The sequence below is a fragment of the Mugil cephalus genome, chromosome 20, assembly GCF_022458985.1.
Source record: "Mugil cephalus isolate CIBA_MC_2020 chromosome 20, CIBA_Mcephalus_1.1, whole genome shotgun sequence".
In the NCBI taxonomy this organism is placed as follows: Eukaryota; Metazoa; Chordata; class Actinopteri; order Mugiliformes; family Mugilidae; genus Mugil; species Mugil cephalus.
Genome location: NC_061789.1, coordinates 6,500,487 through 6,522,881, shown reverse-complemented (window position 1 = coordinate 6,522,881; position 22,395 = coordinate 6,500,487). Strand labels below are relative to the sequence as shown.

At 40.6% G+C, this 22,395-nt stretch overlaps 2 protein-coding genes across 2 annotated transcripts in view; both read left to right on the top strand.

Annotated features, from left to right (window-relative positions):
* LOC124998123 overlaps nucleotides 1-12,702 on the top strand; it is a 98,288-nt gene extending 85,586 nt beyond the window's left edge. Inside the window, 9 exon segments of the mRNA XM_047572325.1 lie at nucleotides 244-552; nucleotides 1,349-1,657; nucleotides 3,826-4,134; nucleotides 4,382-4,690; nucleotides 5,101-5,409; nucleotides 7,991-8,299; nucleotides 8,570-8,878; nucleotides 9,385-9,693; nucleotides 12,222-12,702. Of these exon segments, the coding sequence (XP_047428281.1) occupies nucleotides 244-552; nucleotides 1,349-1,657; nucleotides 3,826-4,134; nucleotides 4,382-4,690; nucleotides 5,101-5,409; nucleotides 7,991-8,299; nucleotides 8,570-8,878; nucleotides 9,385-9,693; nucleotides 12,222-12,520 (2,771 nt within the window). The 3' untranslated portion in view covers nucleotides 12,521-12,702.
* Nucleotides 12,703-12,834: 132 nt separating this feature from the next.
* Nucleotides 12,835-22,324, top strand: LOC124998136. The gene is made up of 5 exons (XM_047572343.1): nucleotides 12,835-16,095; nucleotides 16,275-16,304; nucleotides 18,114-18,407; nucleotides 18,524-18,655; nucleotides 20,731-22,324. Exons 1-5 carry the CDS (start codon nucleotides 16,047-16,049, stop codon nucleotides 21,030-21,032), a joined length of 807 nt encoding a protein of 268 aa, XP_047428299.1. The 5' UTR covers nucleotides 12,835-16,046; the 3' UTR covers nucleotides 21,033-22,324.
* The last annotated feature ends 71 nt before the right edge of the window (nucleotides 22,325-22,395 follow it).

The following is a 22,395-nucleotide window of genomic DNA, read 5'->3' as shown; positions in this document are numbered from 1 at the left end:
TAGAAATGATATACAGTATCCTTAATAGCTGAAATGTATAGATGTAGTGCAAATTGATGAAAACCATGCTGCTTTCAAAATTGAAAAGCAGAAAAAGTGCAGGAAGTTAAAATTGTAAATCTAACTTTTTTATTGTAGCAAAGGCAAAGATCTCTATCAGTGTTTAGTTTGTTACAAGATAAAGTAAATTCACACCAAAGTCTTGACGTCTCTGGCAATGGTTTGCTTGTGATTTGTCATTAGAGGGTAACATCAGGTTAGCTGGGCCTACTTTGTGCTCTGGAAGAGTTGAAATCTACCACAACGGTGTCTGGGGGACAGTCTGTGATGACGACTGGGACATAAATGATGCAAACGTGGTCTGCAGACAGCTGAGCTGTGGGACGGCTCTGAGTGCTCCTGGGTCTGCTCAATTTGGTGAAGGAACCGGACAAATCTGGCTCGATGATGTGGCCTGTTCAGGAAATGAGAGGTCTCTGAGTAATTGTCAGCACAGAGGGCTTGGGACACACAACTGTGGACACGGCAAGGACGCTGGAGTCAACTGTACAGGTGGGAAGACTTTTCAGTAAGTACTATCACCAATAAGATAGATAGATCTCTTTGGTTTTGTACACGTAAGTCATGATGTGCGTGCTACTTTTGTTGCAGATAAGATGTGCACTATTCGTCATGTTTTTCTACCTGCTCTATTTACCTTCTTCTCTGACCAGCTTTCTTGAATTTTTTTGTTCTGGGGTTACACGTCAGCATACTGGTTGTGGAGCATGCACACACTTGTTGTCCACTTAAAACTCTGATTCAACATATACATGCAGGAGAGCAGACACAGCCTGTAGGCAACTGTAGGGGGCGTAAAGGTGATCTCACTTACAGCCTTAGGTGGGCAAGCACCAACCTCTCCAGCACCTTTTTGAGATGTAAGGGCCACTGGACGGTAATCACTGAGCCCTGATGGAGACAACTTCTTGGGAACGGGAACACAGCAGGAGATCTTCCAAAGAAGTGGTAGGGTTACAGTTAGTACCCTCCCCAGACTGAGGCTCTACTTTTTGCTGTGGAAAAGTTGAAATCTACCACAATGATGCCTGGAGAACTGTCCAGGATACTTTCAACATTGAAGAGCAGAGCAGGAAAAAAAGCAAGGAAAATGTAACTGTAAATCCAATTTTAATAGATTTGGCTCTTAGATGGTACAAAAGTTCTGTCAACCTCCTATTTGTTTACATCAGTCTTTCGGTGGTTTCTGAGGGACGCAAACGGGGTTTCATGATGAAATCTTAAAAGTAAGAAGACTAATTGAAAATGTGCGTCTTCTCCAGCAACTGAATCTGTGATCTTTCACCAGGTGCTGGGATCAGGTTAGCTGGGTCTACTACGTGCTCTGGAAGAGTTGAAATCTACCACAACGGTGTCTGGGGGACAGTCTGTGATGACAACTGGGACATAAATGATGCAAACGTGGTCTGCAGACAGTTGAGCTGTGGGACGGCTCTGAGTGCTCCTGTGTCTGCTCATTTTGGTGAAGGAACCGGACAAATCTGGCTCAACAATGTGGCCTGTTCAGGAAGTGAGAGCTCTCTAAGTCATTGTCAGCGCAGAGGACTTGGGACACCCAAATGTGGACACAGCAAGGACGCTGGAGTCAACTGTACAGGTGGGAAAACTTTTCAATAAGTACTTTCACCAACAAAAATTAGATGAGATGTTAAAATCCCTTGTGCCAAAATGCATTTAGATGCCTAGTCCAACTGAAAAACATTTGGATTGGTAGAAGTCAGCTGCCACTAGCAACGAACAAGAAGACACCAGCTAACTCGCCTAGCCAACGGCAGTAGGTAGTATGCGGCACATCATTGGGGTTTTCAAGTGGTCACCTCCCTTCACTGATGTTTCATTGAGTCAGGCCCATGGCACTTCAAGAAGGCTGAACAGTGAGTTTTAGTGTCCTGGACTCACTCTCCTCCATGCAGCCACCATGCAACCGTGTGACTTTCAACAGAGAGAGGTTAGCTTAGCCCTACCACTAACCACTAAAATCACTCAGCTAGCCTCACCTTTAGCATGCTCCCCAGCTAAGATGTTTCCTCATTAGCCACAGCCACTCACTTGCTCGTTCTGTGTTGAAATCACACAGAAGTCAAGAAACCAGACAGAAGCCAGACTTTTGGCTCTAGCCTTGCAGACTTTATTTCACAGTACACATCCGTACTGGACAACATCGTGGAACAACACAATGACAAACATCTGGGGTTTATATAGTCTTGGTACTCTGGTTTCCTCTGGCAAAACTCAAGAAGCTACTCGGATGAGTGGCAAAATGTCTTCGAAAAAAAATTTTACAAGTCCAGTTGCCCTTATTCAATGCCTTTTGGATTACCATGACCTGGATGGCTAAGAACCTTCAGACATCCTGTTGTGTGTGTTACATGTTTTGTGCAGAGCCATGGATGTGTGTGATAATGATAACTTTGATAATGATAACTGTGTGTATATGTGTGTATCATGTTCATTTGGTTTCGCAACGTGTTCTTGACAATGGAATCATGTTTTCCTGTTTTTGACCAATTTTGGTTATGTGACTGGAATTTCTCATAGTGGATATGTTTAGGTCAAGCTGACCGCATCCAGATTTGGTCAAACAGGATGTGCCTGTGTGTGAGAATAGTCTCTGTCTGTATTTTTCAATGTTTTTCTACAACCATTCCATGTATAACTGTCTACCCATGTATGCATATATAGGGATATATAATTTCTCCAACACATCTCCCTTTGATTCCTTTTAGAATTATTAATGGCAGTAGTGATAATTCATACATGCCACGGCCTCTTAAGGCCCCTTCCACTAGGCAACCTTCAACTTGAACCTCTGACTGTTTCACAACAGAAACATAACAGTGAGGCACGATTATGATATGGCCATAGTAATTTCTGATAATGAAAACTCAAAACATATATGTCAAACACATTTCATGTACTACAGAATATCATAATATTGATGTCAAGAGTGGACCATAATCTAGTGACAGCATATTATTTCACTGCTTAAACTTTCATACTAGGACGATTACATTGTATATTGGTATGTCATGTGACATAACAAAACAATATGATTATGAATATGAGCAAAATCATGTAATATGACAGTTCCTCTGGAAGTTTCATAGTCCCATATCCTCCGTTTTGGTACTTCCGAGGTTTGTTCCTGCAAATTCAAGCTTTCAACTTGACATCTAGAGCCACTGATCCCTCTGCACTTGCAGAATTGGGACAGTAACATGCCAGGGACATGTTATTTACTCCGACCCTCTATTATCTCCCGTGAATGCCCAGCTTGCACAGGGGAGCAATGGTGGATTTTACCACGAATCCAGGGCAACCCACTTCCACTGGCTGCATGTGGGTCCACTACCCTCGTTGTTCAGCTTCTGCTGCCATCTCTGCACATGTACCTCTCTTGCACTCATTAGCCTCCTCAACTCTGTCCCTGTGCCTGCAACCTGTCAGAATGTGGACAACTGTACATACACTAGAGCACAGCAGTCAGGCAGCATCCTCCCCAAGGCAATGGTTTAGGTTCCGGGAAGATGGCAGCACATTTTAAATAGCCCCTATCATAAATCTAGTCCTGCTAGCCTCCATGCTCCACAGCTCACTCCACTTTAACTTCCTTTTCTTTACACTCTCCCAGTTCGCCCACTGCTCTTGCTTAGCCTAAGACACTGTCTTACTAAACAGGTTTTCATGATGGAATGTTAGAAATAGTAAGAAACCAACAGAAAATGTGTGTTTTCTCCAGCATCTGAGTCTGTGATCTTTCATCAGGTACTGAGATCAGGTTAGCTGGGCCTACTACGTGCTCTGGACGAGTTGAAATCTACCACAACGGTGTCTGGGGAACAGTCTGTGATGACGACTGGGACATAAATGATGCAAACGTGGTCTGCAGACAGTTGAACTGTGGGAGGGCTCTGAGTGCTCCTGGGTCTGCTCATTTTGGTCAAGGAACCGGACAAATCTGGCTCGATGATGTGGCCTGTTCAGGAAGTGAGAGCTCTCTAAGTCATTGTCAGCACAGAGGACTTGGAGTACACAACTGTGGACACTACGAGGACACTGGAGTCATCTGTACAGGTGGGAAAACTTTTTAACAAGTACTTTCACCAACAAGCTGAACTGCGTACAAGTAGCGCAAAGTGGTGAAAACCATGCTGCTTTCATAATTAAAGAGCAGAAAACAGCACTGAAAATTTAAATTGTAAATCTAATTTATATTGTAGAAAAGGCTAAAATCTCTATCAGAGTTTAGTTGCAAGAAAAAGTAAATTCACACCAAAGTCTTGGCGTCTCTGGCAATGGTTGGCTTGTGATTTGTCTTTAGATGATAACATCAGGTTAGCTGGATCCATTTTGTGCTCTGGAAGAGTTGAAATCTATCACGGTGACTTTTGGGGAACAGTCTGTGATGACGACTGGGACATAAATGATGCAAACGTGGTCTGCAGACAGCTGAGCTGTGGGACGGCTCTGAGTGCTCCTGGGTCTGCTCATTTTGGTGAAGGAACCGGAAAAATCTGGTTCAACAATCTGAACTGTTCAGGAAATGAGGGCTCTCTAAGTCATTGTCAGCACAGTGGATTTGGGACACACAACTGTGGACACGGCAAGGACGCTGGAGTCAGCTGTACAGGTGGGAAGACTTTTCAATAAATACTTTCACCAATTGGATGGATGGATGGATGGATGGATGGGATGGTCAAGGCTATCCATGACTGATGACAGTTTATTTCGTGTCCTCCTGTCCACCACCACTTCAAAAATTTCCTATCTGCAGCCAATGATAGCACCAGCCTTCCTGTTCAGTTTATTTAGTCTGTGGGCGTCACTGGCTGCAATGCTGTTCCTCCTGTAACTGTAAATCGAATTTAATATATGTTAGGCACTTGTGCAGAGACTTCTATCAACCTCTTATTTGGTTGTATCTGTCTTTCAATAGTTTCTCTGGTATGCATGCGCATTTTCATGATGAAATAGTAGAAACAGTAAGAAAATTAACAGAAAATATGTGTGTAAATATCTGTGTCTGTGATCTGTTGTCAGGTGCTGAGATCAGGTTAGCTGGGCCTAATTTGTGCTCTGGAAGAGTTGAAATCTTCCACAAAGGTGTCTGGTGGACAGTCTGTGATGACGACTGGGACATAAATGATGCAAACGTGGTCTGCAGACAGCTGAGCTGTGGGACGGCTCTGAGTGCTCCTGGGTCTGCTCATTTTGGTGAAGGAACCGGACAAATCTGGCTCAACAATGTGGCCTGTTCAGGAAATGAGAGCTCTCTAAGTCATTGTCAGTACAGAGGACTTGGGACACACAACTGTGGACACAGGAAGGACGCTGGAGTCACCTGTACAGGTAAGAAGAACTGTGACAAGTTCAACAAGCATCAATATAGTAATGAACAAATGGTTTTGGTCTTGTATGTCTTTATTTAACAGTCATGTCCTGGAGCTCTGAATTTGAACTTTACCATCATTTATCTTTCCCTAGTTGCCTGGAAATGTGCAAATGCTCAGGAATGTACTTACTTCGAGTGCTTCTTTGGTACATTTACGCAGATAGTTAAATGTTTATATAGTTCATTTAAATTGGATTGTCTTTGTTCATAACTAAACCATAACTTCATGGTAGCTGTCAACTATAACACTTATTCTTCCTTTGTCACTCTTTTTTGCCATCGTCTTAGTGGTCTAGTCATATTTTGGTTACAGTCTAATGTAGTAATATTAAGCAGTCTTCACACTGGATCAATATAAGACATGTTCTCATAAGCATTTTTTATTTTGATTATTCTTCCCTGAGAGGACGGTAACAGAAAAAAGCAACATGCAAGCAACACATATAGCAAATGTACAATCATCACTATCATGAGTGAGCAACAGCTTTTCAGAGATGATAAAAGAAAGTGTTTCGTCAGCATACATATTCACTCTTTTATTATTAATAATTAAAAAGGAAAGTTAACCACAAATCATTTCAAACTGAATATGATCAAATATCATCACTGTGTAATTATTTTTCCATAACTTTCCCAAAGCCCAGAGTCTCAATGAATTCATGGAGGTTAACTGAGTCGTTTTGTATCTGTCTTTCAGTAGTTTCTCAGGGATGCAAGCGCATTTTCATGACGAAATGTTAAAACCGTGAGAAACCAACAGAAAATATGTGTTTTCCCGGTAACACTTTCTGTGAAGGTTGTATTTATAATGCCCTATGAATGCACTCATAATGTTTTATAAGGTGTCTATAAAGCATTATAATGGTCATTATTACCATCTATACATATTCACAAGTCGTCATAACCAACTTCATGATGCATTATGACAACTGGTTATGAATGATTATAATTTTAATCTGAATAGTGCATTATAAATATGGCAATATCTGCCTAGTCACTTGTTCATTTTATGATGCATCATAACTACTTTGCTTTGCTAAAAGTGCATAGTGATGCATAATGAGTTTTGACTTCGCCTATAGTGCTTTATATCTGTAGTTATAAGTATATGTAATAAAGTTATAATAATGTATACATCTCCCTACAGCACACAGTTATAAACAGCTATGCAATATCATAAGTGCTATTTGTCAGCGCTAAGTAAAGTGACAAGAATATGACACTATTATTAACAGATATAAGTTACTATGAGTAATTAAAAGGTGCAATGAACTAAGTACCGAGTCTGGCATCTTTACCCCATATGGACAATGTTAATATCATAGGTGTTATTTGTCAGCTTTAGGTAAATTAGTGCAAATGAGGTGTTGTGGATATAAGACTATTATAAATAAATATGAGGCACAATGAAATGAGAGCCTGGACAATAAAGACAAAAGGAATGCATTTAGTTTGCTTTATTTTCATTTAAACCAACACACATAATCAGAATGATTATCAATTTTCTGAGCACATTACACAAACACATGAAACACGTGAAACGATGATGTGGCTCTTAAAAGTGCCTTTGGGTTGGTGAGGTGATTCAGGGTCAGAGGTCAGGAGATGGTTTGACAGCAACTACAAGAACAGAGGCAAATCTTTAGTGCTCTAGCTGGGTTTGTTTTTATGCAGAAAGGTTTGATTGAAAACACATAAGCAGATTTCTAGGACCACGCCTGCCACTTTTGTGGCCTGTTTCATGTGTTTCATGTGTTTGTGTAATGTGCTCAGAACATTAATAATCATTCTGATTATGTGTGTTGGTTTAAATGAAAATAAAGCAAACTAAATGCATTCCTTTTGCCTTTACTGTCCAGGCTCTCATTTCATTGTGCCTCATATTTGTTTATAATAGTCTTATATCCACAACACCTCATTTGCACTAATTTACCTAAAGCTGACAAGTAACACCTATGATATTAACATTGTCCATATGGGGTAAAGATGCCAAACTCAGGACTTCGTTCATTGCACTTTTTAATTACTCATAGTAACTTATATCTGTTAATAATAGTGTCATATTCTTGTCACTTTACTTAGCGCTGACAAATAGCACTTATGATATTGCATAGCTGTTTATAACTGTGTGCTGTAGGGAGATGTATACATTATTATAACTTTATTACATATACTTATAACTACAGATATAAAGCACTATAGGCGAAGTCAAAACTCATTATGCATCACTATGCACTTTTAGCAAAGCAAAGTAGTTATGATGCATCATAAAATGAACAAGTGACTAGGCAGATATTGCCATATTTATAATGCACTATTCAGATTAAAATTATAATCATTCATAACCAGTTGTCATAATGCATCATGAAGTTGGTTATGACGACTTGTGAATATGTATAGATGGTAATAATGACCATTATAATGCTTTATAGACACCTTATGAAACATTATGAGTGCATTCATAGGGCATTATAAATACAACCTTCATCGAAAGTGTTACCGTTTTCCCCAGCATCTGAGTCTGTGATCTTTCATCAGGTGCTGAGATCAGGTTAGTTGGGCCTACTCCGTGCTCTGGAAGAATTGAAATCTACCACAACGGCATCTGGGGAACAGTCTGTGATGACGGCTGGGACATAGATGATTCAAACGTGGTCTGCAGACAGCTGAACTGTGGGACGGCTCTGAGTGCTCCTGGGTCTGCTCATTTTGGTGAAGGAACCGGACAAATTTTGCTGGATGATGTGGCCTGTTCAGGAAACGAGAGCTCTCTGAGTCATTGTCAGTACAGTGGACGTCTGGTACAGTTATGTGGACACTTTGAGGACGCTGGAGTCATCTGTACAAGTGGGAAAATTTTTCAATAAGTACTTTACCAGTAAAAATTGTATACAGTATTATTAATAGCTGATCGACACAAAAGTAGCGCAAAATGATAAAAATCATATTGCTTTCAAAATTAAAGAGCAGGAAAAAAATGCTATGAAATTGTAAATCTAATTTTTAATTTAACAAAGGCAAAAATCTCTATCAGTGTTTAGTTTTTTGCAAGATGAAGTAAATTCATACCAAAGTCTTGACGTCTCTGGCAATGGTTTGCTTGTGATTTGTCTTTAGATGATAACATCAGGTTAGCTGGGCCTACTTTGTGCTCTGGAAGAGTTGAAATCTACCACGGTGACTCCTGGGGAACAGTCTGTGATGACGACTGGGACATAAATGATGCTAACGTGGTCTGCAGACAGCTGAACTGTGGGACGGCTCTGAGTGCTCCTGGGTCTGCTCATTTTGGTCAAGGAACTGGACAAATCTGGCTTGATGATGTGGCCTGTTCAGGAAACGAGAGCTCTCTGAGTAATTGTCAGCACAGTGGTTTTGGGACACACAACTGTGAACACGGCAAGGATGCTGGAGTCAGCTGTACAGGTGGGAAAACTTTTCAGTAAAAGTACTTTCACCGATAAGATAGATAGATCTCTTTGGTCTTGTCCACATTAATCTGAAGAGCAGAATAAAGCGCAGAAAAAATGAAATTATGAATCTAATTTTTACTTTAGCAAGTGCAAAGATCTCTATCAGTGTTTAGTTTGTTGCAAGACAAGTAAATTCACACAAAAATCTTGTCTTCTCTGGAAATGGTTTGTTTTTGATTTGTCATTAGATGGCAACATCAGGTTAGCTGGGTTTACTTTGTGCTCTAGAAGAGTTGAAATCTACCACAATGGTGCCTGGGAACTGTCAAACATACTTTCAAAATTGAAGAGCAGAGCAGAAAAACGCAAGCAAAAAGCAAGCAAAAGCTTGTGTGCAAAAACCTCTTGGTTGCATCTGTCTTCAGAATAGGTTCTGAAGGATGCAAGCGTGTTTTCATGAGGAACTCTAACAGAAAATATATGTATTCTCCAGCAACTGATTCTGTGATCTTTCATCAGGTGCTGAAATCAGGTTAGCTGGTTCTACTGCGTGCTCTGGAAGAGTTGAAATCTACCACAACGGTGTCTGGGGAACAGTCTGTGATCATGACTGGGACATAAATGATGCAAACGTGGTCTGCAGACAGCTGAACTGTGGGACGGCTCTGAGCACCACTCAATCAGTCATTTTTGGTGAAGGAATCGGTCAAATCTGGCTCAACGGTGTGGCCTGTTCAGGAAATGAAACCTCTCTAACTCAGTGTGGTCACAGTGGATTTGAATCACCCAACTGTGGACATGATAAGGACGCTGGGGTCGTCTGTTCAGGTGAGAAGAACTGTGAATCATAATTCACAAACATTCATTGGCTGACCTGCTTTTATTTCTGTGGGTGATAACCCTTGCCAATACTGTCCTTTGACACAATAGGTAACCTGCATTTGGCAAAACTGACACTTGTCTATGGACAATTTCAGACTGTCTTCTTGTAATCTGTTGATCACCTTGAGTAATCTATTTTCATGTTCTTCCAGTATTTGTCCAAATACAATCAAGTCATCCAAGTAGACAAATGACCTCCAGCATGTGCATGTTCTGACTGCCTTTTCCATCAACCACTGAAAGGTTACAGGGGCACCCGTGATCCCTTGCGGCATCCTCTCAAACTGATAGAATCCCAGAGGGCATATAAATGCTGTTTTCTCTTTATCCACCTCAGCTGTTGGGATTTGGTAGTATCTACTCCACAAATCCAACACAGAAAACCACTTGCTGATAGACAGGCAGTCTAATGCATCATCAATCCTTGGCGTGGAGTACTGGTCAGGGAATGTCCTTCAGTTCAGTTTTCAATAGTCGATGCATATTCACAATTTCCCAGATGTCTTTCGAGCAAGGACAATGAGTGATGCATATGGGCTTCTTGATTCCTTATCCCTGCTGCTAGCAGGCCTTGCAGGCGACGTTGAAGGTCGTCAAGGTCAGCAGACGATACTCATTGTGACCTCTCTCTAAATGGAGTAATGTCAGTTAATCGGATGTTATGTTCTGCACCTTTTGCTAACCCAACATCCCACTCATCATTCGAGAATACATTGGACCTCTGGGACAGTTTCCGTCTCAGTCGTTCTTTCCACCCATTTGGGATAGGCGAATCTCCAAAATTGAACAATGATTTGTGAACCTTTGCAGGTATCTCAGACGTCAAATTTGAGATCTCAGTAACCATGCACATGCAGGTGTGCAATCACTGTGCCCATGGGAATGGAGGTATCCTTCAGTGACTGATTCCGCAGCAGCACAAGGAATTTGTTGTGGTCCAGGTGAAAATACCAACACACTGGAAGGGTAGGTGAGGGAGCTCATTCAGTGATTAGGATACTTCTCATCCACTGTGTGTTTTTCTTGGGCTGTCACTGGCTTGGTGACAGGTACAGGTGAAGGTGTTTGCTGGGCTGCAGATACCCTCATCATGTGGATGCTATCTGATCTTACTATTTCCCGTGTGGCACTGGATGATCTGAATTTGGAAACATTAGTGCTGATAAGGATGTCTGCAGAATGGGAAACTGGACATGCTAAAGCCAGGACAGGCACTGTCTGGGTTTCACCCTTCTCTGAAAGCTCCAACTCAACTTGGATGTAGCCTCTGTAGGGATAGCTATTGTGTGAATCGCTAAGACCCCACATGGCTAAACCACTGACTGACTGAGACCGGTGAGGGTATTCTATGGATATTTAGGTTCTGACGTATTGCTGATGCGAGTGGTTCAATGAATACAGCAAACAGTAGAGGAGAGACGGTGCATCCATGCTGTATTTTATCGTCATCATAATCAACTAACTAAAGGAAAAAATTATGAAAATTGCCTATGCTAACTATCTGCGCTGTAACAATCAGTTGCCTGTTTAAGTTGGCTCTCAGCTCCCGGGTTCAGCCTACACTTAGCTGCCCTGCGCTATGCCTGATACTCGCCAGTCTGGCCTTTTCTCCCTTCCGTACAAAAAAAAAATATATCTATTGTTCTTTCTAGCAGATGAGGAATTTACTTTTACCAGTTCTTCCTCAATTGCAGCCGCTAAGCATTTCAGCACCTGGTTGTGACACCAGGTATATCACCCTTGGGAGAGACTGGAATGTCTCAGAATATAGCTAAGTGTACATACACAAGAACATGGTGGGCAGACAGCAATCTCCCCTGACAACTGGTTTAGATTCTGGAGAGATGGCAACACATAATAAGTAACCCCTATCATAAATCTAATCCTGGTTGCCATGCTCTACAGCTCTCTCTACTTCAATTTCCCTTTCTCTACGCTCACACACTGTCCTTGCTTAGCCTGCAACACTGCCTTAGTACATCTTGCTGCTTCCTTTTGCTTATGTATCTCCTCCACTACCATCCTTCCCTTGTCTGTTCCTGATGCCTTGCTCCACCAAGGTTTCCCTGCACACAGCACCAGGCCTTCACGCCCTTGATGTACATGATCTGTGATATTCCTATGCCTGAAGGCAGCCTGTGCTTCCTGTACTTGGTCTTTTGGATTCCACTTCCTCCCTGTTATAACCGTGAGCACTACACACATAACTACTGGATCTATAGACTGAGCGAGAGTCATCTCCAGTCTAGCCTTAAACCAAGACTTAAACTAAGACCAATATAAGGCATGTTCTCATGAGCATTTTTTATTTTTATTATTCTGCCCTGAAAGGACATTATGAAGATGAAATAAAAGATGTATCATCAACATACATATTCATTCATTCTTTTATTATAAAAACCAAAAAACAAAGTTAAACACAAGTAAAATCAAACTGAATATCATCAAATATGATTGTGTAATTTTTTTTCCAGCAACTCTCCCAAAGCCCAGCATCTCTATGAGTCCAGCCACTGAGGTTACCTATGGCCAAGAGGTCAGTTTCACTTGTTCGATCACAGCTGAACTTTTAGGTGGAACATTCATCCTCCAGAAAACGCCTGGCTCCTTCAGAGAGACTGAAACATCCGGTTCCAAGTCTGCTACCTTCAACATTCCTAAAGTGCACTTTGATCATGATGGATTCTATCATTGTCAATATGAGAGAAGAATTTCGGTTGAAACGTTCAGCTCCTCCCGCAGTGACTCCATCAGACTTTCTGTTAAGGGTTAAAGGTAAAAAAAGAAATGAGTCAATTGACCTGCAGTCTGATTAAGTCTGAAGGACTTACTCATCATGGCTCAGTTATTCCCAGAAAAGGTGTTACTGTATCAAATCATTATGTTTTTTTATATCTTCAATGAGCATATTCGTAGCTACATAGGAAAAAGGAAAATAAAAAAAATCAAATGGTTTCTCTCTCTTTTTTTTTTTTTTTTTTTTTTTTTTTTTTTACTGCCTGTGTGTTTTGTGCATAGACTTTATATATGAATGACTGAACTACTCCTCAGAAGTGAAGTCAAAGCAAGTAGAGCTCCCCCTGGTGACTTGCTGCAGTATAGGTCAGATGGGAATTGGGGCCAAACTAAAACATTTCAGGTAGTTAATATAATGTTTATGCATTTTCAGGTGACCGTTTTTTGCACAAGTTTAATTTTAGTTGTCATTGATATCACAGGTCTGCATGGCTCCACTCTTGGACTGTACCAATCAGACTTTGGCTCCAGTTGCAAGTTGCAAGATGCCGTATCCCCGGAAAAGAGGCATGCAAATAGCATCAGTTTGTCTTATGCAAGGAAGTGGGAATGCACCGTCCATATTTATATACAGCCTATGGCTGTGTCGAGGTGTTTCTCAATTAACTTCAAGAAGCTTTTAAAATAAAAAAAATCAAATGTGTATTTAAAAAATTAACCGCTAAAGTTTAAGAATCGCTGTGTAAATATGCCACAATGTGAGGTCATGTTTATTCTTAAATGTGTAACTTTTTTTCTTTTACGATAAATGGGGGACTTTTATAGACAGGCTATTTGAGAATATAGAATATAACCTTGGACCTTGGCTCTTTCCATTTTATATGATAGCATTTTGCTTTTTTCAAAAAAACAAAAAAAAAAACAATCAATCAATCAATTCTTCAATCTGAACCAAGTGGAAAAATGTATTTCACAAAGGTTTAAATGCATATTTCAATTTGTTTGTGTTACCACTGACATTTTCAGGAGAAAGAAACCAGCTGGCATTGTTAGACTTTATTCATCCACAAGGAAAATTGCTTGGTCACAGTTGCTCAGTTGCACATTAAAAAAAGGGACCTCAACTGAAAACTTAAACTAAATAAAAATGAAAATAGAAGTAAAAATAAAATTTAAGTAAAATATAGTATAGTATAAGCAAATATTTATAAAATTTGCATATGAATATTTCTGTTGCAGAATATTTGCATATTTTCAAAGATTAACAAGTGTTATCTAGTTTATATGTTCCACTGCAACCAGTGTCGGATGTGCGGCATTTATACATCTTAAAACTGCATATTGAAATATAAAAAGCAATAAAAATCTATTATTATTATCCTTGTTTTCCAGTTCAGTCATGCACTGAAATTTTCTTCCCACAAGAATGGGATATACTGGGAGGGGACAAAAAGGGAGTCCTGTGTCTGTATCAGCCACTTTGCTGCCACCTCCAGGTAGATTTATGCTTCTGCAACAAACGTCGGTTAGGCTGTTCATGCCAGAGTCTGACACCGGGGTGTGAAATGACTCTTTGCTGTGTCAGACGTTCACGGTACAGAGCTCATGACTTCGCAGCAGCCGTCAGGAAAGGAGGCAAAGTGAGATAAAGTGACTTCTGTAACTGTGGTTTGATAGCACATCACATAATGCAACATCATAGCCTGTGGCCTGTTATAAAGAATCATGAGAGTAAAGGAATAGACCATCAGTTTAGGCCACTACTGGACACTGATACGAAACCTGGACCACCTTGGTGAAAAGGTCCAGTTAGCCAGACCCAGACATCTGAAAATGTCTATCTATGTATTTATCCATTCAGATTTTTCATTTAGAACGAAGGCTCATTTAAAATATGCAAATGGAAAAAGGCTGCTTCCACTTCACGTCTCCTGAAAAAAGAAGAAAAAAAAACGCTCACTTCATATCATGTTTCTGGAATATGTGACTTGCCACTGCATATCGTATTTAAACAAAATCTCAGTGTAAACTTTTATTAATGTGGGCTAATGTACTATGTTGTACTTCTATTCACAGGGCTCATGGAAATCTATATTCCACCGGGTTTAGGGTCTTATGGTTTTCTTCTTCAACCAAACTCCAAAATCTTTCATAATGTTTAAAATCAGCCCCCTGATGAACCCCCTTCTAGCGGCTGCCTTGAGTGGCTATAGAGGGCTTCCCGGGGACTGGTGACTAAGGGTGGGCGGGAATTTTGGTATCGACACGATACCAATTAAATAGCGCGTTAGGATCGCCGATACCACCGTTGAATAACTTCACAACTTTGCCTTTAGTTAGTCGATTATGATTATGATGAAATATAGGATATTTTAGTCAAATAAGCCTGTTTCCATTAACTAATTGCAATAGAAAACTATGTAACAGTATAAAAACAGTAACTTAACAGTAACTTAATGGACGTATAGAAGAGAAACCGTAACAAAAGTATCGACACATCGCGCTGTTATCGATCCGATACTATCAGGGTGTCGATACTACGCGATATTTACATCGATACGGCCAGCCCTACCGTGGAAACCCTCAAACACTGCAACGACGACATGCTGAGAGTCTCCCTGATGGGGCCCCTCTCTTGCACTGGCAAAACGAAGTGAACCTACCTCTCAGGACACGCAAAAAAAAAAAAAAGAGGATGATGAGGTGGTAAGTATGAATGTGAAGTAGTTGTTGCCTCAGTGGATCAGCTTGAAGCGAATAAACTCTTGACACGTACCTGTTTGAATTTGTTTGAACAGAAGAGGTGCGTTATGAAATGATGACATCAGTTTTGTTGCCAGTAGTTGTTTTACTATTTTTATTGAGAAGAGGAAGGTATTATATTTGTCCATGAATTTGCGAGTATAAATGCTACATTCAACTACTAATTATTTCATAGAGATCTCAAATGTTGATGAGATTATTAAAGCAAACACCAGGTATAATTGAATTTTTTTTTTGCTCACCAACCACAACAATCCTATTCATAAATATGAGAGAGAGTGATAGAAAAGTTTAGTTTGAATTTCTCTGGTCTGGATCTTGCAGCTGCAGGTTTCAGCACATATCAACATACTATGCATCATGACATTTTTTTTTTAGACCTGCCTTTTCACACGCATGTAGGTCCTCAAGCGAACCTTGTACTGCTGACACATACAGTCTTCACTTTAACCACATTTCATACATATGCAAAACTCAGAAAAAGAGAACTAAGGGGGACACACCAAACAAATACGTTCATATATAAAATGAACATTTGAAATTAAGCATTCTGCAAAAAAAATATGAGACTGCATACTCTAAGGTTTTACATTCAAACTGTTTCTGACGATCTAGGTTGCTTCTAACGGTGCACCATCACTTGCTGCTGCAACTTTTAGCCCGCTGCACCAGAAAAAGAAAGGGGGAAGTATTTAAGAGAGGCGGCGTGTGAAGTCCTTCGAGGCACGCGACAGCGTTGAGTTCAGTTGTCAGCCGCCCATCACTCGTACCACACGGGACGTTTTGGTTCCTCGCGGGCCATGGGGAGCACGCAGACGCAGAGAACCTGGTTGTTCTGTCTGGCTGTCGGTGAGATGCATTTTACACTTTCTTGCTTGAATGGCGACGGAAAAGAGTCAAAGGAATCTAAAAATCCTTGTTCAGCATAAACTGTGTACAGCTCTTCCATAATCTGAATCATCAGAAGTCAATTTATCATTACTCAGCATGTTATATCTTACGGTAATGCTTTATTTTCTCTTCTGCAGCCTTTTCTTCAGTCTCATCTTCAGCTGGAGGTCAGTCAATGTTTTTGTGCCATACGTAAAGTCTTTTATTGTTTTTATTGTAATACAAATAGATACTAGTAGATTTTTATGTCTTGTGCTTGATAGGTTGAGGTCAGATTAGTTAAACCTGCCTCTAGAATAGTTCAAATCTATCACAGTGAAGCCTGGGGTTCAGTTGGTCACAGCAACTGGAACTTAAGCGCAGCTCAGGTGGTCTCCAGACTGTTGGACTGTGGGACAGCGTTGAAAGTCAATAAAACTACCAATCCCGGTCCAGCTTGGCTTGTTCAAAGCAACTGCTCAGGTCAGGAGCGTAGTCTGTGCGGCTGTTTTCATGGATTTACGATGCAGAACTGTACGGACGATGTGAACACCGTTGTCTTCTGTTTAGCTGAGAAATCCCTTTGTTTTTGCATATTCATCAGCGTCACGTCAATGACGAAACATTGCTCAATCTAACATTAATGTATTCCTAACCTTATTGCAGTGTGAGACTGCGCACGGCCTTCTCACAATATGTAACACACACACATGTATTAATATAAATGTACTTGCTTACTTTCACTCTTGAAGATTGGTCTGTATTTTTGAAGTTGCAATATGAAACTTGACATGAGGGGTTGAGTGCAGTCGCACTCAATACGACAAAAGGCGTAGTCATGTCTCAAGTTGTGACTTTGTGTTGTGATGTGCTCCTGCAGCAAGAGAATGACCCAATACTTTAGTTCAAGCTAAACCAGGACTACTTCAGGACAAAAACAAGTTGGAAAGCTTGGAAACATGGAGTGGACAGAAGAGCAAAAGCTACAAGTGACACACAGGCAACGAAACTGGGAAAAACTCTCTGAAAAAGATTTGATCTCCATTTCAGAAAAGAACTAACGTCACAAGTGTGTTCACGTGTTAAATCAGCCAAAGATTTTTAGTTACTTGATGAGTCGAACGTTTATATGTGTCTTGGGTGTGTGGTTCGGTCGTTGAATTTTCCGTTTAGAAAAGGAAAAAACAAAAAATATAACCGTAATTTGATTTTCATTTTACAGTTCAAAGATGTTAAAAAATTGAAATTCAAGGTAGTTTTCTTTATCGGGGAATGGATAAGGGAAGACAACATGGCTGCAGGAAACCAATATTTCTAAAAAACTAAAAACTAAACTAAAAATAACTACATATAATCAGGGAATAGAGTAGCTAATATTACTCTGATATGTGTGCAGATATTTCTGCAGATGACAAGCCTTGTTTTGCTGTGTCAAAAATTATATCAGAGTAATGTTCCAAAGACGTTTTAGCCTGGGCCACAGAAACCACAAGAAGTCATATATCTGGGCACACAGCACCGTCCTCATACTTGCTCTTACTTTGAAGACGGCAACTTCAACCGGTTGTAAAATGTGGTTGGTTTCTGTCTTCAAATGAATTTCGCTTTTATTAGAAACAGAAACAAAAAAGAAACAAAGAAAAAAAGAAAAACGCCTTGAATTTTCACTTTAAAATGAAAATAAAATAACTGCTCATTTTTAGTTTTTTAACATCCTTTTCTGAACAGAAAGTCCCACAATCAAAAACATGCACAGATATTGATGACATTATTTTGTTTTTTAACTTAAGTTGTTTATTTGGTCTATGCTTTCATTTCAGAGTGAAATGAGACATTAAACTTCGTACATTATATACATACAATTAAAAATAAAAAAGAAAGACGTATTGGCATATTCTAAGACTCTTGACCAGTAGTGTATCTTGCTGTATGATATTTGGCTTTTAAACATCGAGACAAATCTGTCGTCCTCATTTCGTTGTCCCTTTTGTATCCAGAGCCGCAGCAGACGCCTAAAATCTCCCTGACATCTGGAGGACGGGTCTGGAGTTCTGGAGATGATGCAGTGATCTCCAAGGGTTACAGCTTTGTCTTCACCTGCTACATTAACTCCAGCTATACTTCAGGCAATTTCTCGCTCATCTCTGGAAACACCACCTACTCCGAGCCAACCTTCATAAACTCAGCCACATTCAATTTCCCTGAAGCTAACTATACTCACCAGGGAAGCTACCGCTGTGTGTACAATTTAACTGAAACTCCTTCGATTAGCGTCACTGTGAATGATCCTAGTAAGTAGACTGCAGAGCACATCTACTACACTACTACAGCATGTGTTATTAGTGTCTGAACCACCTGACTGCAACATGTTGATGCTGAACTACTACAAACTTCTTTTCTCTCTTAGCGTTTTTGTTGCTGCTGGTCTCCTCGGTGTCTGTTGGGTCCCTGCTGATGATCCTCCTGCTGGTCTGGTTGGTGATCTGTTTGGTCCGGAGGAGAAAAGCCGAGCAGCCTGGATCCGTTGTCCTAACTCAGAGTGCGTACACACTACGACCTAATATATACGTATACACCCATGAGACACAACATTATGACTAGGGATGGGCACCGATAACATTTTATTGATACAGAGGCCATTAGCGATTCTGCTTATTGATTCGATTCTTTATCGATTCCCTTATCAATGCTTCCTCTGAATTTTTAGGTTTAGAAAAAGTAGGTGTTTGTGGTTTCGTGTAAACAAGAGATTTTTATCTAGCAAGAGGTAAGGGCTTGTGTAAGAGCTCTGCTCTGCTCTGCTCTGCTGAGACTTAGCGATAGCTGCACTTGTCGACCAGAGACTATCGCAGAAGTGGCACTCTCGGTTTTTAATGCTGTGCTGTCGACAAATGATTCAGCATGCTGGTCTTTTATGGTGGTTGGCAAACAACTTTTAGGTGCATTACTGCCACCATCTGGCCCGGGACGTAAAGATTAAAGATTCGACACGAAAAGAATCGAAGGTTAATGGTATGGATGTGTGGGTGTAGGTCTCCCTTGTGCCTCCAGAACATCATCAGAGAATGGACATGGGCCTTCTTAGGGAGTCCTGTGGTGTCGCCAGTGTTGGGCACATTACTTTTAAAAAGTAATTAGTTATAGTTACTAGTTACTTCTCCCAAAAAGTTAGTAACTGAATTACTCCACTATAAAAGTATCTAGTTACCAGGGAAAGTAATTATTGCGTTACTCTTCCTTTTTTTAAGTTTAAATATGTCTAATAATTTGAAGTTTTTCTTGGCAGGTTAAACAACCCAGTTGCATGGAGTAGAATTGTATAGACACGTACTTACACAGAACTTTTAATATTTGTTGCCCCTCAGACCCCAACTGGTAGACATATAAGGCTTTCGCATCGGCAAAAGTCCTGGGTCGGACCTCTCGCTGTGAGAGCTGCGTGCCTGTTTTTTCCTCCGGCATACGTCATCGCGTACATTGCAGATAAAGTTGCAGTTTGTTGATGACCTGAAGATTGGACCCGTCAAACCCCCGCTCTTTCTAAAGGCTGCTGATATTAGAGTAAATCACTGTGTCCTGCACAGAGCCCGATATCTGCCGCCAAATCCCCCCTTTTCTCGGATGCAGAGCGCTGCCACGATCGCCGTTCACCTATGCGCTTCCATTAACGATCATGTAGCAACACATTTGATTTGTTTGATTGAAAAACAAAAAGTAACAACAATCTCTGCCCCTCAGAGATCGGTCTTTGTGGGAGTAGACCACAACTTGTTTTTGAGCTGAAGCTTCTACAATGATCCAGTCTGTCAGGCCGTCGAGTCATAATGTAAGAGGCAGATATATATATATATATATACAGTATCAGCGTCAGAGAGAAAAACCTGGGGCGACCCGGTCCAACCAGTGACAGCTCGCAACTTTTACTCCACATTCAGCAATGCTGCTGCTTACCTCCGCTAGTTGGGTGTGGGTGTATAAACTGAACACTGCCTGAGATTGGCTTATCGTGAAAGCCCTACTGCACCTTAGCCAATCATCATAACCTATAGCGGTTGTTTCGTGGCTCCCTCCTCTCCTCGCAAAAACCAGCTTCGTGGCTCCTGTGGCTGAGAACCAAGTAATGCGCCCTATTTAATTTTCAGTAACGGAAACGGAAACAGAAACGCCGTTTATTTTAACGCCGTGACTCCCATCACTGGGTGTCGTTAGGTCTTGGTTCAGGTTCGTTCCAGTGGATGCACAGACACTTGGTCAGTTTGATATCAAGTGAATTTGGAGGCCTGGTCGACACCTTGTGCCGTTCTTCATGTTTTTTTAGTTGCTCCTGGCTGCTGCCATCAAGGAATGTCATTTCTATGGGGTGGGGGTGTCTGGTCTGGTCTAGGTGTCTGCTACATGTCACAAGAATTAATGTCAATAGGTCCAAAAGCTTCCAAGTAGAACACTGAATTGTCACAACATGGTCAATGGTATTCACTTCTCCCGTCGGTGGTCATAATGTTATGGCTGATCGGTGTATTATTTTCATAAACTTTGAATGCGCAAATGTTTTCGAAGAGAGTTCAAGATGAGATTTTCATGCTTTGCCGCTTTGTTCTGATTCTTGTGTTTCAGTAACGGACAGGTACGAAGAAGACGATGCCGATGATGATGATGAGGCGGACTATGTGAACGTTGACCAGGGGGACACTCACAGCAAACAGACCAGCTGTGAAGACACTGACGATGATTACATCAACACCGGGGAAATGTTGGCCACCGCGATGGACGAGAGGGAGGAGGAGGAGGAGGAGGAGGAGGGGGACAAAGGAGACGCCAGTGATGATGAAAATGACTATGTGAATGTACCGAAGCCACTTCAGGAACAAACTGTGGACATCTACGGAGGAGAGCAGGACATTTATCAAAACCTTTAGCACTCTACTTTTTAAATATCGATTCTATTCATTTTAAACTCAAACACTCGTATTATCACTGTCGTTACATTTCTAACAGCTGTCCGTTAACCCTGTGACATGACTGCCTTTGCATTTAACATGCACGTTAACGAGTTTCCCACAACACCTCCCTGCAGATGTTTCACAATAAGAGGATTATAAAGAAGCAAATGGCGCAAGGCCGCAGAAACAGCAGGGGCCTCAAATTATGAACGTTTGATCGTGCTAAGTTTATATTAACTGCGTCATGCAGTAACTTTAAACAATGCAGCCTGAGAGCAGGATCTCTCAATAAAATACAGTAACTTAAATCAAATTTTATTTATGTAGCACTTTTCATCCAAAAAAAAGGAAATGCAACACAAAGTGCTTCACAAATAAAAACAGAACATTACAAGAAACAAACCAATTACACTAATGAAAAAGATATAATTAGAGAAATATCTGAGAAAAAATTCCGATACCTTCTGTAGTTTAGGCAGATAAAGTTTTCTGTCACATTTGAGTAAAAGAATCCTATTTTGTAAAAACGTCATATGATCTTTTTTAAGGGATTTTATTTTGAAGGATTTAAAGGATTTTATTTTCACAGACTCCTTGCAATTACACCATGGACCACAAGGGGTCCACTGAGCCCCAGATGAGAAACACTGATCTAATGTGTTGCTTTCCCTGTGCAGTATTTGCATGGATTTGCTGTCAAATAAGGAATTATATCTCCCTCCAGTGACACTTTAATTAAGAAACAAATTCTTTCTAATCACACAGAAAGGCCTAAAATTCTCAGTACACGTTGAGTTTTTTATGTTCTCTTGTAATATTTTGTGTTAGACACAGTGATGGATTCATGAAAACAGAACTCTGGAGTACAGTATTGTAGCTTTATGATCCGATCAGCTATGATGTTCTTTTTTGAACAGAAATGTATGACTGCGGGACTGAGTTACAAAACTATTAGCAGTATTTTGCACAACATCCAGAGTTTTTACTTGATGATTTGAGAAGTTCTTCACTTCCTCACCTTTAATTTTCCTGAGCAATCTGCAAAACATGATAAGTAAGTGCGTCACTTGGTGGTTGAGCTGCTATTTCAGTCAGTTTGTTTCTGTGAATTCACAGCCCTCTTAACCTCCTGAACTTTACTGTAGTACTTGCACTCGCATGTTTGCCTTGCGTGGTTGCAATATATGCGTCAACTCTGCCCCCAAATGGATGTCACTTGGATAAGACTGTGAGAAAAGATAAAATAAACTAGAAACTAGAGAACGTCACAACCTTTTCTGGACTCCATTTATGTATATAAAGAGTGATATGTGAACCCCTTCATGGCCTGTGACGTCAC

Excerpts from the sequence above, each read along its gene's own strand:
- LOC124998136 (XM_047572343.1), top strand. The coding sequence starts at position 16,047 with ATGGGGAGCACGCAGACGCAGAGAACCTGGTTGTTCTGTCTGGCTGTC. Across the intron at positions 16,096-16,274 it reads GTTGTTCTGTCTGGCTGTCG|CCTTTTCTTCAGTCTCATCT; the intron begins GTGAGATGCATT and ends TCTCTTCTGCAG. Across the intron at positions 18,656-20,730 it reads ATCCGTTGTCCTAACTCAGA|TAACGGACAGGTACGAAGAA; the intron begins GTGCGTACACAC and ends CTTGTGTTTCAG.